The following is a 15,477-nucleotide window of genomic DNA, read 5'->3' as shown; positions in this document are numbered from 1 at the left end:
AACTTAGTCTTATTGGTATATTCATTCTTTTTGGTATCGTATTATTTTCTGCCATTATTCAACACTTTATTACAGGTAAAAAAATAATAAAAATAATATTATTATTTTATATGAAACAAAGATTAAAAAAATTATATTATATAGCACCGAACGATCGAACTAAATGTCATGGCTTACTCAATGATGGATGGTTTCAAGGTGATAACTATACTCAATGGGAATCACCAGGTTGTATGATTCACAATTACAAAGCCGAAGAAATAGCCACTTGTTTGAACCATTCACGTGTACTTTATATTGGTGACTCTATTATGCGTGAACAATTTTATTCGATGAACAAACTTACGCATTCATTGGATATTGAAGGTCCTTTACATATTGATCGCAAATATATTTCAGAAAAGCATGGTCTGGTATATGAATTTTGGTGGGATCCTTATATCAATCAAACACGTACTATAGATTTACTAAAAGGACAAGATACTACAGGTGATAAACCAAGTTTACTCGTTATTGGTTCTGGTATTTGGTACGAACGACGATTGTCTGACGATACTTATCTGGATGAATGGAAACGTGCTGTTGATCGTGTATTTGATGGAGTGCAATCCACTGATACTATTGCTGATGCTGTTATGCTTTCTCCTGTGGAAATTCCTCAATTTGACCGTCTTAACGCTGATAGACAACGTTTACTCACTTTGGATAAGACAACCATCATGAACAACTACTTGCATCAACGCGAATTATCCGTCCGTCCGAAATTACCTTTTGCTGTTGCTTTTGTATGGAACACTATTGCTACTTCTACTGTCAACATCACTTTGGATGGATTACATTATTTATCACCTGTTACCACCCCACAAGCTCAAATCGCTTTGAATTATAGATGTAATCAACAATTACCGAAACACTATCCTATCGATACCACCTGCTGTATTATTTATCCCTCTCCTCGTTGGTATCAATCCATCTTTTTTGTTTTGTTCTTGGTTTGGGTACCTCTAGGCTTTTTCTTCATTGGTAAGTGATCATATGATTTATTCTTAGTATATATGATATGATTATTTTTAAGTAAACTCATTTTTTTTATCTTTTTTTTTTATTATTATTATTATTATTAAAGATTCCACAAAGACATGGATCCGGAGATTATGTCCTTCCAATGATCTCAAAACATTGACATCTATTTTTATCTTTGGTTTGGGTGTTCTTTACATGTATATGGGTGATCGAACGCAACTATTCTCGAAAATGCACAAAGACTTTGACCCGGTGACATTTACAATCCAAATGCTTTGTGTTGGTTTGATTGGATTGATCTCTATGACTCGACAACCTGATGAAGAGGGTGATCAAGGCTTTTTGAATCGTGGACAAACAGATGAATGGAAAGGATGGATGCAACTTGTGATCCTTGTTTATCATTTTACTGGTGCTTCCGGTACACCAGGGATTTACAATGTAGTACGAAGTTTAGTGGCAGCTTATCTCTTTCAAACTGGTTATGGACATTTCTTCTTTTTTTACAAAAAGAAAGATTTTGATATAGCTCGGTTTCTTAATGTGATGGTGCGTCTGAATCTACTTACTTTTGTCTTGATGTACTTGATGAACACGGACTATCTTAGTTACTATTTCACACCTTTAGTCTCACTCTGGTTCCTGGTGATCTGGATCACGATGTATGTTGGTCATTCATATAATCACAAGGTCTGGTTCCTTTTGATCAAGATGGTTGTGATGTGTGTTCTTACAACAACAATGATTCATGTGCCTGGTGTGCTTGAAACAACATTTGATATCCTATCCAAGGTGGCAAACATCCATTGGCATGCAGCAGAATGGCGATTCAGGTTGGGTTTGGATGCTTACATTGTTTATGTCGGTATGTTATTTGCTTTAGTAACCATCAAAATCAAAGAACACAAGATTGTGCAGGAACAATCAACAGCCAGTTTCTTTGTGCTCAAATGGGTCACGGTCTGTATAGCCGCTCTCAGCATGATATGGTACTTTTGGTTCGAACTACAACAACCCAATAAACAAGCTTACAACGCACGACATCCTTATATTTCATGGATCCCCATCTTGGCCTTTATCCTTCTTCGAAACGCTACTTTGTTTTTACGCAACACACAATCTCGATTCTTCATGTGGATCGGCAAATGTTCCTTGGAAACATTTATCGGACAATTTCATATGTGGTTGGCAGCTGATACCAAAGGTTTACTTGTAGTGATTCCATCTGATTGGATTCATCATTTGGGTGGTACTGATTGGGGATGGTGGCTCAACTTTGTAATATCTAGTATCTTGTTCTTATGTATATGTGACTATCTCAGTCAAGCTACTGGTACTTTGACAGGATGGATTTGTCGGTATTTGACTTTTACACCAACGACAACAACAACAACTGACACTAATAGTAAGGATGAATTCATTGTGCGGGATCATGGTGATTATCAAGCTGTTCCTTTATTGGCAACCAGAACCAGCAGTGAAATGGTAGATAAAGAAGAAGAAGAAGTGGAAGATATGCTTAGTTTGGAAGAAGAAATGAATACTTGGCAACCAACTCCTTCAAGATGGAAACGATGGGCTACTTCTGTTTGGTATGATGCAAGATTCAAGTCTATTGTTTTTATTCTGGTCATGACCCTTGTTAATCATTTATGTTAGATACTCGTCTTCCATTTTTCTTTTCATCATCATTATTGTACTATTGATGATTCCATTTGTTAACGTCCCTCTTATTCTTTTTATATATATTTTATATTTTTTTTTTAGACTAGTTACTTTTTTTTTTTACTTCTTGAGTACACCTATATGTATGTTTCTCACTATGTGTATACCGATACCCACTCTTACATTTTGATCACAATTTCCCTTCTCATATATATAAATATGCGAAATAAAAAGAACACCATTTTATTCATTACTCATGTCATCCTCTTATTTAAAACAAAAGGAGGATAAAGTTAGATGTGTACTTTTTCATCAGATCATCAATTGTTTTCTTTAATAGAAGCATAAGAATCATTAGTATTTGTAATAATTAGTCAATGAAGGTGGTAAGGTAGTGTCCTTTTTTAGATATCCACTTCTTTGTGCCCAACAAAAAAAAAAAAGGAAAGGAAAAGGTTTTTTCAACAACCGCTTCTTTTTTGACTTGTTCCTCTCTTTTTTTTTTTTCTTTTTCTCTCTCTCTCTCTCTCTCTGTCACTTCTTTTTACTTCTTTCTTTCCTATTAAAGTTTTTATTTTTTTGGTCGATCTCTAGTTACAATAATGAGTGTAGCTAAAGTATATACTTATGCCAATGTTGGTCAACCTAAAAGTTATTATGATTATGAAGCTTTGGAAATAGAATGGGGGTAAAAAAAAAAAAAAAGGATGACATGTGAATTAGTTATTAACTTTTTTTTTTTTTGATGATTAAAGAATACAAAACAATTATGAAATCTTTCGGAAGATTGGTAGGGGGAAATATTCAGAAGTATTTGAAGGCATCAATACAGTGAATCAAGAAAAGTGTGTGATCAAGGTCCTGAAACCTGTCAAAAAGATGAAGATTCAACGAGAAATCAAGATCTTACAAAATCTGACAGGTGGAACTAACATTATTGGACTTTTAGATGTTGTTCGAGATGAACAGGTAAAAAATGAAAAAAAAAAAAGATAGACATGTCATCCTAATGATTGATTTATTTTTAGTCACGGGTACCTTCTTTTATTTTTGAACATGTGGCCAATACGGATTTTAAACATCTTTATCCAATGTTAACTGATTTGGAAATTCGATACTATATGATGGAACTTCTCAAGGTAAAATGGAAATAAAAATAAAATATATAAAAAAAATTACTTATCTTTGTTTATCTAGGCTTTGGATTATTGTCATTCTAAAGGAATTATGCATCGTGATGTGAAACCTCATAATGTCATGATTGATCATGCAAACAAAAAGGTAATAGAAAGAAAAAATTAGAAAATCCAAATTAATTTGATTATATTCTTCTTCTTCTTCTTTAGTTACGATTAATTGATTGGGGTTTAGCTGATTTTTATCATCCTGGAACAGAATATAATGTACGTGTAGCCTCTCGATGTTTCAAAGGTCCTGAATTACTGGTCAATGATCGATTATATGATTATAGTTTGGATTTATGGAGTTTTGGTTGTATGTTAGCTGGCATGGTAAGTTAAAAAAAAAAAAGAAAAGATATTTGATGCATTGAACCTTATTTGATTTTCTATAGTGTTTTAGAAAGGAACCTTTTTTTAATGGTGTGGATAATGACGATCAACTTCGAAAAATCACTCAAGTACTAGGAACCGAGGATCTTTATGCTTATCTTGAAAAATATTCTCTGGAATTACCTCCTCGTCTTCAAAAACTCATTACAAGGTAAATAGATGGAAAAAAGGGGGGACAATAATAAAAACAAATAAAGTAGGAGATGATTTTAAACAAACGTTCATTAACATATATATATAGGCAAACACGGAAATCTTGGTCAAACTTTGTGAATGAAGCCAATCAACGTTATATGTCAAAAGAATTATGGGACTTTTTGGATGGATTGTTGAAATATGATCATGGTGAAAGATACACATGCAAGGAGGCTATGGAACATCCTTATTTTTACCCTATCTTGGCGTCCATGGAACAAACTTGAATCTGACACAAAACTTTTTTTTTACATAGAACATAGAAATTTTGCATTCCTTTTTTAACATTCCTACTTTGTATTTTTCTATTCTTTTTATTTTATTTTACATTACTTTTTATATATACAGATATATCTTTCTTTTTTTTTATTGTCATTTATTCATTCTCTATATATTTTTTTTTAATAAAAAAAATCCATTTTTTATTATTTAAAAGTTTGTATATGTTTGTGTATGATAAAAATAAAATAAAAGGACGGGAAGATAATGGGCTAAATAAAGGAAAAGATAAATATGTATAAGACCTACTACTACTAAATGCAATATAAAGGAAAGGAGAAAGTAAAATCATATATGATACACTAAAAAAAAGAGAGAGTAAGAGTAAGGAGGTTGTATGTATTAATAAAAGATGGTAGAGGAAAATCTATACTATGTAAAAGACAAAGAATAAAAAGAAATAAATGGTACCAGTCCGTTCATTTCCTATCTTGATTTTTTATCCTTCCTCCATTCATGCTTGAACTCGTTTCTTCTTTCTTCGACCAGGATGAGGAGCACCTTCCACAATGCGTCGAATTAAAGGAAAAGCACCTTCAGAAGATACCACAATATCTACTCAAAAAAAAGGACAATGAGAATAAGGTGATCCCTAATGACATAACTGCATCTTTTTGCATAGACATACATACTTCCCCTTTTTTTTTTTTTTTTTTTACTTACTTTGAATCATATCCGCCATACAATATCCTCCAAGATTAGCTTGCCAAAAGTAAAAATCAGCAATAGGATTATTTGTATTATATATATTTTCCAAATCTCGTTGATGTTTCAAAGTCAAAGGATGAAAGTCTTGTTCTTTCATAACACCCCATTCAGAATGATAAGGTTTGGATAAATCGACAGGCGGTGTTGTATTATTATTTTCATTGTTGTTTTTATTATCATGAGGTTTTGGTGAAGCCACAGGTAAAGAAGATAAAGAACTACCATCTGGAGAAGTAGGTGATGTAACAGAATGAAGATCCATAGAAGGATTCAAAGCTGGTGGCCAAGATAAACCCATATTGTTTTGAAACAAGGAGGCATGCATACTGGAAGGATTCAAACTACTAGTTGGATGCATAGTGGTATGAAAAGTTTGATCATTCCCACTTTGTCGATTAAATGCCATATTGTTGAAAAGTGAAAGAAGAAAAAGAAAGAAAGAGAAAAAAAGAAAGAAAGAATATATAAATCAGTATTTAAATATCAGCCTTTATCCCCTATTTTTTTTTAAAGTTTTTTTCTCATGAAAAAGAAACTTTTTTCATGCTGACCGGAGAATGAACCCAGAATGGACCCATGCTGCATTCATCTCATTTCCTTGCACATTGATATAGATTACCTATTTTTTTACTATCATTAATATGATTAATCTATACTAGTAAATTAATGATGATAGTATAAAGACTAATATTACTTAGTGATATCTCCTCTTACCCCTGAATCATTATCATTTTTCTTCATCATTTGTCATTTTACCACAGGATCTACGTAACAACTGTTTTAACTAACCCCTAGAAACCTCATGGATGAATCATCCAATCACCCCTTTCTTTATTATTTGGAGAAAGCACTGTCCAGCAAGCATGTTTAATTATTCTTCTTCTTATTTATTATTTGGATTTTATATATGAAAAAAAAAAGAATAATAAATCTTCTAGATGATGATGATTGACATTTTCTATCAAAAATATAAAATATAAAATATAAAAATCATCATCATCGACATCCTTGTTCCCCACATTTGGTAATAACTTTGTTTCCTTTATTAAGAAAAACTGGATTTGATAATAGGTTCTTTGTCAATACAGTTAATATGAAATCATAAGAACAATAAACTCACCAAGAAAGGGGAAATGAGCTTTGGAGGTCCAGTCAGAATAGCATGACCCCTGAAAGTTTAATTCTGGGTATGGAAACGAAAAACTGGTTCGTCTCCCCTCTACTAACATTTGAAGTACAGCTTCGTCATCTTCCCCCCCCCTCCTTTTCCTCCTCCTTTGAACTTATTAGCGCCAAGGAGCTATGGATAGTTTGGGGGATGATAGATAAATTATATTTTTTTTTTGTAAAAAAAAAAAATAAACCTCGTTACTTTCTACCATTTGTTGGTCTATGACATATGTCTCTTTTTTTTTTTTTTTCTGTCTCCTTAATCAAGACATCCTCCCCCTTTTTTATCTAGGACGGTCATTAAAAATAAGTTTGTTGTTTCACTATAATCATCCTTCTTTGTTTGTCCAACATAACAATATCCACACGCCTATGTAATACCCGCACTTTTTTACGGGTCATCATTGTCAAAAAAAAAAAAATGATAACAAAAAAAAAAATGAGAATGTCACTTGCATGTTGAAGGCGCGTCTATTTGTTATGACAAGTTTGCCATCGTTTCTACTTCAAAAGATGAGGATAATGCATTCTCATTCGGATAGGCATCCGGTGGTTCCGCAAAGAAACAAAAAAAAAGCGGGGGATGAACGCACCGTGACACGAAATGGAGAAAGTAAAAAAAAAAAAATGTTCATTGATAAAGTTGATACGATTTATTGATAAAGTTGATACGATAAAAAAACACGATGAGGATCATCATCATCATCATAAAAGGAAAAAAATGCTTATATATACATGAAGTGTGGGATATACATAGATAATAAAAAATAAAATAAAAAAAGAGAAATATCATAGGTAAGAGAAACTTTTTTTTTTTCGTTGTAAAGATGCTGTATTGCCTAACGTTGCTTATAATAATGAATTGCAATGATAATGATGATTATATTGATGAAGCATGAAGATAACAAATGATGATGATTGGTTGATGTTGATAATCAGACCGATGATGTATAGTAATGAATGGGTGGATGATTACTTCAAAAGAGGACAAATAATACGCTTGTGACCATATTTACCACACCATGAACTAATAAAAAAGAAAATTGAATAATGATGATCACCAATTTTTTTTTTTTTTTTTTTACTTACCATTGACCTCCTTGAAGATTTAATGGTTTAGGCGCCACATAAGACATATTCACAAGTGATTGATTCATATTTTTGCCCATTGTCAACAAAAGAAGGAGATGATGAAAAGAAAAAGTAAAGAATGAAGGAAAAAAAAAAAAAAAGGGACTTTTATATATTCAATTTTTTTTTTTTTTTTGCCTAACGACCATCATCCAAGGCTAATTTTGAAATCACCCCGTTTTTTTTTTATGTTGTACAATCAATAGTTGAAAGGTAATGTCCTACTAAAATGCCAAACCTTTTTTTTTTTTCAATCAATCACACCTGTCACGGGGAGGGAATCTTTTAGTTCAGTCTCGGTCGGGTGAGATCCAACGAGAGGCACTTTTTGTTTATTTATGCAAGAATGGCTGTATCACTTCATCAGTTATATATGCAAATCGAAAAATACTAAGGATGACCATCATCCTATCGGATTCAAACGAAAAAAGGCGCTACCGAGAAACAGTTTTCTTGTAAAAAGAGCTACATCTACCGGATGAACAAACACCGCGTTACATTTTTTTGACAACTGTCTAGTCAGGACAACAAAAAAAGTCGTAGCGCGCGAGTCCTATGATTTGGTTCGACTTAATAAGGAAGTGATTGTCAGTGTACAGAACATATCATCCTACTTTTTTTTTTTCTTATTTTAAACATCAAAGAAAAAACATGATGTTCATGATGGTGATTGTTTTTTTTTTTTTTTCTCAGTTAAGATCATCATCTATGCCCCAGTTAAATTTCCCATACAAGGTACTTTTTATTCTTTCTTTCTTTTTTCTTTTTTTTTTATTTTTACTTACTCCTGAATAGCAACACTATGGATGATTTTTCATTTAAGGCGTAAAAAAAAAAAAAAAGAATATCATTACCATATAAAGTCAGTTTGATGCTCAACACATGGGTAATACATAGAAAGAACCGATTTTGAAACCATTCCAAATAAGGGGAACCAAAAGTTTAATCAGGGGGGAAAGAAAGTTTTTTTTTTTTTTTTTTGTTCCACCATGATGGTTATGCTCGCACCGACCTTTCATAACGCCCATTCTTCTTTTGTTTATATATCAGTAAAAATAGGTTTACGCCCTTTTATTTTCTATTCCTTTTCCTTTTTTTCTCATTTGATTGGTACACATTTGAAATAAACAATATGATTGTTCTCGTCAGTGTAGTTTGACCATATCTGGGCAATCCTTTCAACAGAAAAAAAAAAAGTAGATCTGATGGATTATATATAAAAAAAAGGGAATTGTCTAAATGGATTTAAATCAAACTATGGATTATGATTTCTTTTTTTTTTTGTTGATGTTTTGATACATGAAACTTTCTTCTTCTGTTGCCATAGCATAAACAAAACAACTTGAGTGTATATCATCATTATCATCATCATCAGGAAGCCATAATGCATATTAAAAGAGATGAAAATACGGCGGATGAGTTGATACATATCTTTGGATCGGGTTCTCTTTGATTTTCTCTATACGATCATCAACTAGCAATTCTAATAGGTCGTTTTTCGTTCAAATGACATGTTTGACCGTTGATGAATCCTTTTTTTTTTTATCTTATTATACAATGATTGTCCGTGCTTTTTTTTTTTTTTTTTTTTTTTAGTTTTGATCTAATAAGATATTCATTTGTCTTTTCTATTTGTTTGATTAGTATCATTAAAGGAATCTATCCCTGATATGAAATTATGTTTTATATACCAGTAGATGTATACACTTTACTTTATTATTATTATTATTATTATTATTTTTGATTGATTGATCATTACACTTCATCATCATCTCGTCATTCATTTATTTCATCGTCATATCATTATTTCTCGTACGAATCAACCAGCAGACATCAATAATGACAATTAAAAATAATGAGAGTATACTAAAGTAAGGATGATATATTTTCTTTTTTTATTTATAACACCCTTTTTTTTTTCTGTGGTTACCAAAGAAACGAAAAATCGGATCCTTCCATCAAATTGGCATATTTCTTAGTTTGAATGATTTCCTGTCCTTGAAAGGCAGTACCGCTTTCTGCGATGGGTTACACCTTATCAATCATCTTCCTTTTCAAGAACCCTCAAAAAAAAAAACCTAGTTGTTGGATGGAGGAAAAATAAACATTTGCTTTTTTTTTTTTCAGGGATATGTTCACTTGTTTTCACTCATGTTATCAAACTATATTAAAGCTCTCTATTCAGTAAAATGAAATCATCCTTTATTATTTATCTTTTTTTTTTTTTTTTCCACGATGGATCCTATTAAAATAGAAGCGGATGGAGACAAATATAGTTAAGAGGTCGGGAACGGTCAGTTTTTTTTTTTTAACACCTTAAAGCGTATCCGTTCCGAAGCAAACAGAACAAAACATCTGATTTCTTCATTAATATGGCATTGGTTGCACAGTGAGCTTTTTTTTTTTTTAATCTCATCTTTTTTTTTTTTTCTGTCTATTTTTAATTCATTTCTATCATCCACAATACGTTGTATCAACATGGCCATATGAGGTAATAAGAAAGAAGGAATCACAAACATCAAACACTAGATTGATCCACATCGTTAAGACTTGATGAACAATAAACTTCCGGTGGTACAAAACATCAACGCTTGTCAAACAGATGTTTCCCACATGAATCTATTTTTTCCATATCCTATTTTTTTTTTTTTTGTTAATGTCACTAACTTGTTTGTTCAAAAGAGAATATATTATCTAATTTTTCCATCCTACCCTTATGTCAATATTATCAACTTTTTATCATCCTTTGATTTCTTCTATATATCATGATCAATCTTATACACACACACATATGTATATATGTAAAGATATCCATGGATATATAAACAAATAATAAAACCACATGTCAAAAGGTATAAACAGATTGTACAAGGTCATCAAGGTTCGATGTCGACATCTAAAAAATTTTATTGTAAAAAAAAAAAAGATATATATATCGAAAGACACCGACCATTGAGTCTATCTATCAGGTTCATCTAATTCCATATACTACAGTTGTTAAATGGGTACTACCATACAACCAAATGTCCATCAATGTGCATGCAAAAGGGTCCAGTTCCATTGTTGGCACAACTCCGCTTTATTGTTTGTTCTTTCAATTGCTTTGTTGATCCTTCATCATCTCCCATTGAGGTAGCATTACCAGTTGTGAGGCATCATATGATTTTCAATATGAATGGTTACTATTGTTGTTGGCGTTCCATGTTGTAAAAAGTAATTGCCTTTTTTGCTGCTATTCCGTTCTTGTACATCGACTGTTGCTTCAATGTTCAGATGAATTGATTGCAAATCAAATGGATAAAAAAAAAAGGAACAAAACAATTAGAGTGATGTCAGTGGAAATTTCGACATGTCACTTTTAATCTTACATGGTTTTGTCTTGAGTCATTGGTGGATCATCCATTATTGTAATAAAGAGAAGCTATCGGAAATAGTGCTTGAGCTTAATTCATATGGTTCCCCTGTAGAGATATACATTCATTTCGTTCATTTCTTTAGCGATATGTTTGCAGACTAAGAGAAAAAATGCATTATTTGAGAGTATTGAAGCTTCTATTCTAAGTTATTGAGCATTTATTTCGTGAGTCATCCTTGATTCTTGATTTCAACAGTACGCCAAGTCAGTACAACAAGTCAGGTTCAAGGAGCATATTATCCTAGACAAAAAAAAAAAAAAAAAAAAAAAAAAAAAGGAAAAGGAAAGTGAATTAAACTTGCTTAATATCGGATATCTGTCTTCTACATAGGTTGCATACTTTCATCCATTGAAACGACTTGAATAAGTGTTGAGATAGGATCTTTGCATCGAATGAGGTTCACCTGATATCATTATGCAAATATCTATAAAGAAAATAAAGAAAAAAAAAAGGAAAGATTAGTCTATACACCGGTTAACGTTTTGGTCTACAGCCATTTCCCGTTTTCTTCATAGAAATACCTGTAAAAGCATTGCTTCTTGGTTGTTGTGACATAGAGTGAAAAAGTAAGCGGGAAAACGAGAGGAAAAGAAGGGGTAAAAAAGAAAAAAGAAAAAACTTCTATCCAAACAGCACAGAGAGTTGTTAACTCCGCATGCAATTGGTTGGAATAATACGCAGTAGAAATCATAAACAAGTACAAGAAAGAATCATCAGGTTCCTAGATAACCCCCTCTACGATCATAATTGAAATTGATTTCAGCCATCATACCTATGAGACTCAATGGTCATTATCAACTGTTATAGAAACGTCGTCCTATCCTTATGTTTTCTTTTAACCAAACACGACTTCTTGAGTACTGTCAACTCAAAAAACATACATTACATAGCAACAAAAAAAAAAAAGGATTAAATAATGTAGTTTTTATTTTTCATCCATTTACACAAAAGAATCACAAAGTAAATAAACTATTCAACGTTCACAAAATAGGGTACCCAACCAAATGATATGTTTATCCTATGTTATTTCTTCTTTATTGGTTGGTGAAGTTGGCCTTTCGCTTTTCAACAAAGGCAGTCATACCTTCCTTTTGATCAGCCTACAAGAATGGAAGAAATGATTAAAATGCCGTCAATACTATGTCATGTCATATGGTCTAAAACAGGTATCTATTTTTTTTTTTTTTTTTGTTACTTACAGTGCCGAAAAGAGCTTGGAAGAGGATACGTTCCCATCTCAAACCAGCAGAAAGAGGAACTTCAAATGCTATTAGAAAAAGTAAAAGTAAAACAAATGATCATCAGTATCCATCATGCATTTTCTCTCTTTATTGGCTTACATTTGTTCACGGCTTCCTTAGCCATTTGAACGGAAGGTTGACCCATGCTAGCGATCTTTTCAGCGGTCTTGACAGTTTCATCGACAAGTTCAGCGGCAGGAACAACCTTGCTAACAAGACCTATTCATATAAAAAGTTGTATGAAACGAATTAGTTTAACGTTGAATAAACAAAACAAAGGTTCATTACCCAAAGAAAGAGCTTCAGTGGCATTCAAATTGACGGAACCAGTAAGAATCATTTCCATAGCCTTAGACTTTCCAACAGCCTTGACAAGACGTTGAGTACCACCAGCACCAGGGATGACACCAAGCTTAATTTCAGGTTGACCAAAAATAGCCTTTTCACCAGCATAGATGATCTATCAAAAAAAAAAAAAAAAAAAAGTGGAGTAAAATAAAGTTAGCCACATATCGGCTAAACAAATAGGAAGGATGCTCCGCTTTTCTGCTCACTCATCTTTTTTTTTTTTTTTTGACTTACATCACACATCATAGCCAATTCACAACCACCACCAAGCTATATAATAAAAGATTAAGGATTAGTATAGATTCTATTGAATAAAACAGATAAATCTTACAGCATAACCATTGACAGCAGCAAGGATAGGTTTCTTGATTTCCGTCATTTCAGCCCAATGACCCAAAAAGTTAGACTTGTAAGTTTCAATAAAAGCCTTATCCTTCATTTCCTTGATATCGGCACCAGCTATAAGATTATCATCAAAAGAAAAGAATTAAGTAAATTCTATATAATATGATGATTATTAATTTTTTTTTTTTTTTACCAGCAAAAGCCTTTTCGGAACCAGTGATGACAACGGCACCAATGGCATCATTATTATCATAGCTACGAAGAGCTTCGTTGACTTCCACAAAGAGATCACCGCACAAAGCATTAAGGGCCTTAGGACGGTTCAAAGTAATCAAACCAACCTTACCACGGGTTTCAGTAAGAATATGAGTATAAGACTTGTCACCAGTTTGAGCTTCTATATAATATGTAAAAAAAGTTATTTCATGATAACAAGACGCGTTCATCCTGTTTGTTTTTTTTTTTGTGATGCTTACGTCTCAAAACAAAACCAGTAGAGAAGGCACGGACACCAGTATGAATGGTCTTTTGAGCAGTAAGAGGCTTGGTGATGGAAGAGCTGAAGAAAGTACGAAGCATTGTTAGAGAATAGTAAAGAAAAAAAGAGATGGGTTAAAAAGAAAAAGAAGAAGAAAAAAAGGGAGGAAACGTTTTTATTTTTCACGTTGGTATTGCCGGACTTTGAATCAACTGTACTTTACTCTCCCAGTTTCCATCAGCTTTCATAGGAAGTTTAATGAATAACAATATCATTAGATTTCACTATGAGTAACACGACCGACAAAATTTACAACTAAGACTTGTTGTATAGATAAAAAAAAAGTAACATACATGTATATTTCGAAGTGAAAGCAAAGTATCTATCGTTTCCATCAAAAAAAAAAAAATAAGATCGAATCCTTTTTTTCCCACGGTCAGACAAATACAACGCAGATTCAAACACGAAAATTTGTTCTTTTTTTTATTATTATATCAAAATAATCTAAATATACATTCAAACAAAATATTCTAGTGAGAGAAATGGATGTAGCCTATAATACAAGAATAAAACGGTATCATTCAATAAAAAGCTCGCAAACACTATTTCAAATTCTTTTTTTTTTTTTTTACCTAGTACCAAAGTGCCAGCCCCTGTGATTGTACCCTACAAAAAAAAAAGGAACAAGTTAGATATAGTCAAAGCAAAGAGGTTCATTTCCTTACGATCATATATCGTAAAATCTGCATTTTGATGCCTTGCATTTGAGTCTTGAGTGCTTGGATTTCATTGGCGATCTTTTCATCTGTGTTTTTTAGTCTATCATGTTGTTCCACAGTTTCATCCCGAATACGTCCCTTCTCCAAATTCAGATCCAAACGAACCCCAGCTTGACTTCGGATCAGTTCATCCTGTAATGTCTTTTTTAATTTGTCGATATCTGCCTTGAGTCGTTCATTCGCTGATTTCACATCTTCCACATCATTTTTTTCCATACGCTGAATATCTGTCTTTAATTGTCGAAAATCATTCTTATATCGTTCAATTGTCTATATAATAAAGTAAAAAAAAAAAAAAAAAAAAAAGTTAAATACCAAAGTAATAAAAAAAAAAAAAAAAGGAGAGTTCCTTTTATTTCGTTTTACCTTTTGTTGTTCCTCTTTGGTGATAAGATCGTCTGTCACGTTCACTGTACTAAATCATAATAATAAAAGAGATGAGATCGGGTTTTTGTCAGAGAAAGATTGCCCATTTCAATGATATGTGATTTATCCCACTTCTTTCTTTTTCTATTTTACCTTTCATCCACCACATCATTCAAAGCATTGATCACAGCTTTGGCTTGAGATGCTGAAAATCCTTCCTTTTCCAATAAAGATGCAAATCGTTCCGAGTCAAAGTAAGGCATATGTAGATCTATAGCCGGGGTATTATGTTTGGGTGTATTAGGTACTTTGGTGCGTAGACTTCTTTGAATGTTGTTGTTTATAGACAACTGTCGATACCTTGTTCCTAGTGAATATAAAGATGAATATGTTTTGTAAGTTAATATCAATCAAGTTTGTAATAACGTTCCTTTTTTTTAAAAAAAAAATACCTTGGAAAACAAACATAGGATATGGATGACTAGAAAGACATTTTTGAAATAGAGGCATTGAAGTAAATAGAGGAAAGAATGAAAAAAAAAAAAAAAAAAAGAAATAGGATAAAAAAGAAAAAAAAACACTTTTGATTTTTACAGCCAAACACTTCAAACTCCTCAGCTTAAATCCGTGGCAAGAAAAGAACATCTTCATCCTCATATATCTTCCTCCTTTCTTTATATGCAACCTTTTTTTCTTTGACAATTGATGAACGCATCCTATTATAGGTATATGATAATTATGTATGTTAAAAAGCTTTGGTAA

The 15,477-nt window shown here is 32.3% G+C and overlaps 6 protein-coding genes across 6 annotated transcripts; 2 read left to right on the top strand and 4 right to left on the bottom strand.

Moving 5' to 3' along the window:
- Nucleotides 1-233: 233 nt before the first annotated feature.
- Nucleotides 234-2,682, top strand: BX664DRAFT_365730 (10 TM acyl transferase domain found in Cas1p-domain-containing protein; the record flags this gene model as incomplete). Its single annotated transcript, XM_051548491.1, has 2 exons — nucleotides 234-1,023; nucleotides 1,127-2,682. The coding sequence occupies 2 exons, from the start codon at nucleotides 234-236 to the stop codon at nucleotides 2,680-2,682; spliced, it is 2,346 nt and encodes a 781-aa protein (XP_051400822.1).
- A 539-nt stretch (nucleotides 2,683-3,221) lies between these two features.
- On the top strand, nucleotides 3,222-4,878 carry BX664DRAFT_281344 (casein kinase II catalytic subunit). The gene is made up of 7 exons (XM_051541517.1): nucleotides 3,222-3,376; nucleotides 3,444-3,657; nucleotides 3,717-3,827; nucleotides 3,886-3,969; nucleotides 4,035-4,199; nucleotides 4,262-4,410; nucleotides 4,501-4,878. Exons 1-7 carry the CDS (start codon nucleotides 3,291-3,293, stop codon nucleotides 4,679-4,681), a joined length of 990 nt encoding a protein of 329 aa, XP_051400821.1. The 5' UTR covers nucleotides 3,222-3,290; the 3' UTR covers nucleotides 4,682-4,878.
- BX664DRAFT_334362 (uncharacterized protein) lies at nucleotides 4,874-5,854 on the bottom strand. The gene is made up of 2 exons (XM_051545702.1): nucleotides 5,397-5,854; nucleotides 4,874-5,288 (listed from the first exon to the last, which is right to left on the bottom strand). Exons 1-2 carry the CDS (start codon nucleotides 5,845-5,847, stop codon nucleotides 5,188-5,190), a joined length of 552 nt encoding a protein of 183 aa, XP_051400820.1. The 5' UTR covers nucleotides 5,848-5,854; the 3' UTR covers nucleotides 4,874-5,187.
- Nucleotides 5,855-7,241: 1,387 nt separating this feature from the next.
- Nucleotides 7,242-7,878, bottom strand: BX664DRAFT_334360 (uncharacterized protein; the record flags this gene model as incomplete). Its single annotated transcript, XM_051545701.1, has 2 exons — nucleotides 7,701-7,878; nucleotides 7,242-7,638 (listed from the first exon to the last, which is right to left on the bottom strand). Exon 2 carries the CDS (start codon nucleotides 7,402-7,404, stop codon nucleotides 7,243-7,245), a length of 162 nt encoding a protein of 53 aa, XP_051400819.1. The 5' UTR covers nucleotides 7,405-7,638; nucleotides 7,701-7,878.
- A 4,182-nt stretch (nucleotides 7,879-12,060) lies between these two features.
- Nucleotides 12,061-13,769, bottom strand: BX664DRAFT_334353 (ClpP/crotonase-like domain-containing protein). Its single transcript, XM_051545700.1, has 8 exons — nucleotides 13,569-13,769; nucleotides 13,286-13,489; nucleotides 13,079-13,206; nucleotides 12,982-13,017; nucleotides 12,688-12,859; nucleotides 12,499-12,618; nucleotides 12,358-12,425; nucleotides 12,061-12,258 (listed from the first exon to the last, which is right to left on the bottom strand). The coding sequence occupies exons 1-8, from the start codon at nucleotides 13,669-13,671 to the stop codon at nucleotides 12,193-12,195; spliced, it is 897 nt and encodes a 298-aa protein (XP_051400818.1). The 5' UTR covers nucleotides 13,672-13,769; the 3' UTR covers nucleotides 12,061-12,192.
- A 331-nt stretch (nucleotides 13,770-14,100) lies between these two features.
- BX664DRAFT_365726 (uncharacterized protein) lies at nucleotides 14,101-14,978 on the bottom strand (the record flags this gene model as incomplete). The annotated part of the gene is made up of 5 exons (XM_051548490.1): nucleotides 14,101-14,123; nucleotides 14,203-14,236; nucleotides 14,296-14,619; nucleotides 14,716-14,764; nucleotides 14,869-14,978. The coding sequence occupies 5 exons, from the start codon at nucleotides 14,976-14,978 to the stop codon at nucleotides 14,101-14,103; spliced, it is 540 nt and encodes a 179-aa protein (XP_051400817.1).
- Between the last annotated feature and the right edge of the window lie 499 nt (nucleotides 14,979-15,477).

This window comes from Halteromyces radiatus, assembly GCF_025201355.1.
Source record: "Halteromyces radiatus strain CBS 162.75 chromosome Unknown BX664scaffold_4, whole genome shotgun sequence".
Lineage (NCBI taxonomy): Eukaryota > Fungi > Mucoromycota > Mucoromycetes > Mucorales > Cunninghamellaceae > Halteromyces > Halteromyces radiatus.
Note: the sequence above shows the minus strand (reverse complement) of the source record. Positions and strands in the feature narration are given on the sequence as shown.

Excerpts from the sequence above, each read along its gene's own strand:
- BX664DRAFT_281344 (XM_051541517.1), top strand. The coding sequence starts at position 3,291 with ATGAGTGTAGCTAAAGTATATACTTATGCCAATGTTGGTCAACCTAAA. Across the intron at positions 3,828-3,885 it reads ATATGATGGAACTTCTCAAG|GCTTTGGATTATTGTCATTC; the intron begins GTAAAATGGAAA and ends TTGTTTATCTAG. Across the intron at positions 4,411-4,500 it reads CTTCAAAAACTCATTACAAG|GCAAACACGGAAATCTTGGT; the intron begins GTAAATAGATGG and ends ATATATATATAG.
- BX664DRAFT_334362 (XM_051545702.1), bottom strand. The coding sequence starts at position 5,847 with ATGGCATTTAATCGACAAAGTGGGAATGATCAAACTTTTCATACCACT. Across the intron at positions 5,289-5,396 it reads TATGGCGGATATGATTCAAA|ATATTGTGGTATCTTCTGAA; the intron begins GTAAGTAAAAAA and ends TTTTTTGAGTAG.
- BX664DRAFT_334353 (XM_051545700.1), bottom strand. The coding sequence starts at position 13,671 with ATGCTTCGTACTTTCTTCAGCTCTTCCATCACCAAGCCTCTTACTGCT. Across the intron at positions 13,018-13,078 it reads CTGCTGTCAATGGTTATGCT|CTTGGTGGTGGTTGTGAATT; the intron begins GTAAGATTTATC and ends TTTATTATATAG. Across the intron at positions 12,259-12,357 it reads TCCAAGCTCTTTTCGGCACT|GCTGATCAAAAGGAAGGTAT; the intron begins GTAAGTAACAAA and ends CCATTCTTGTAG.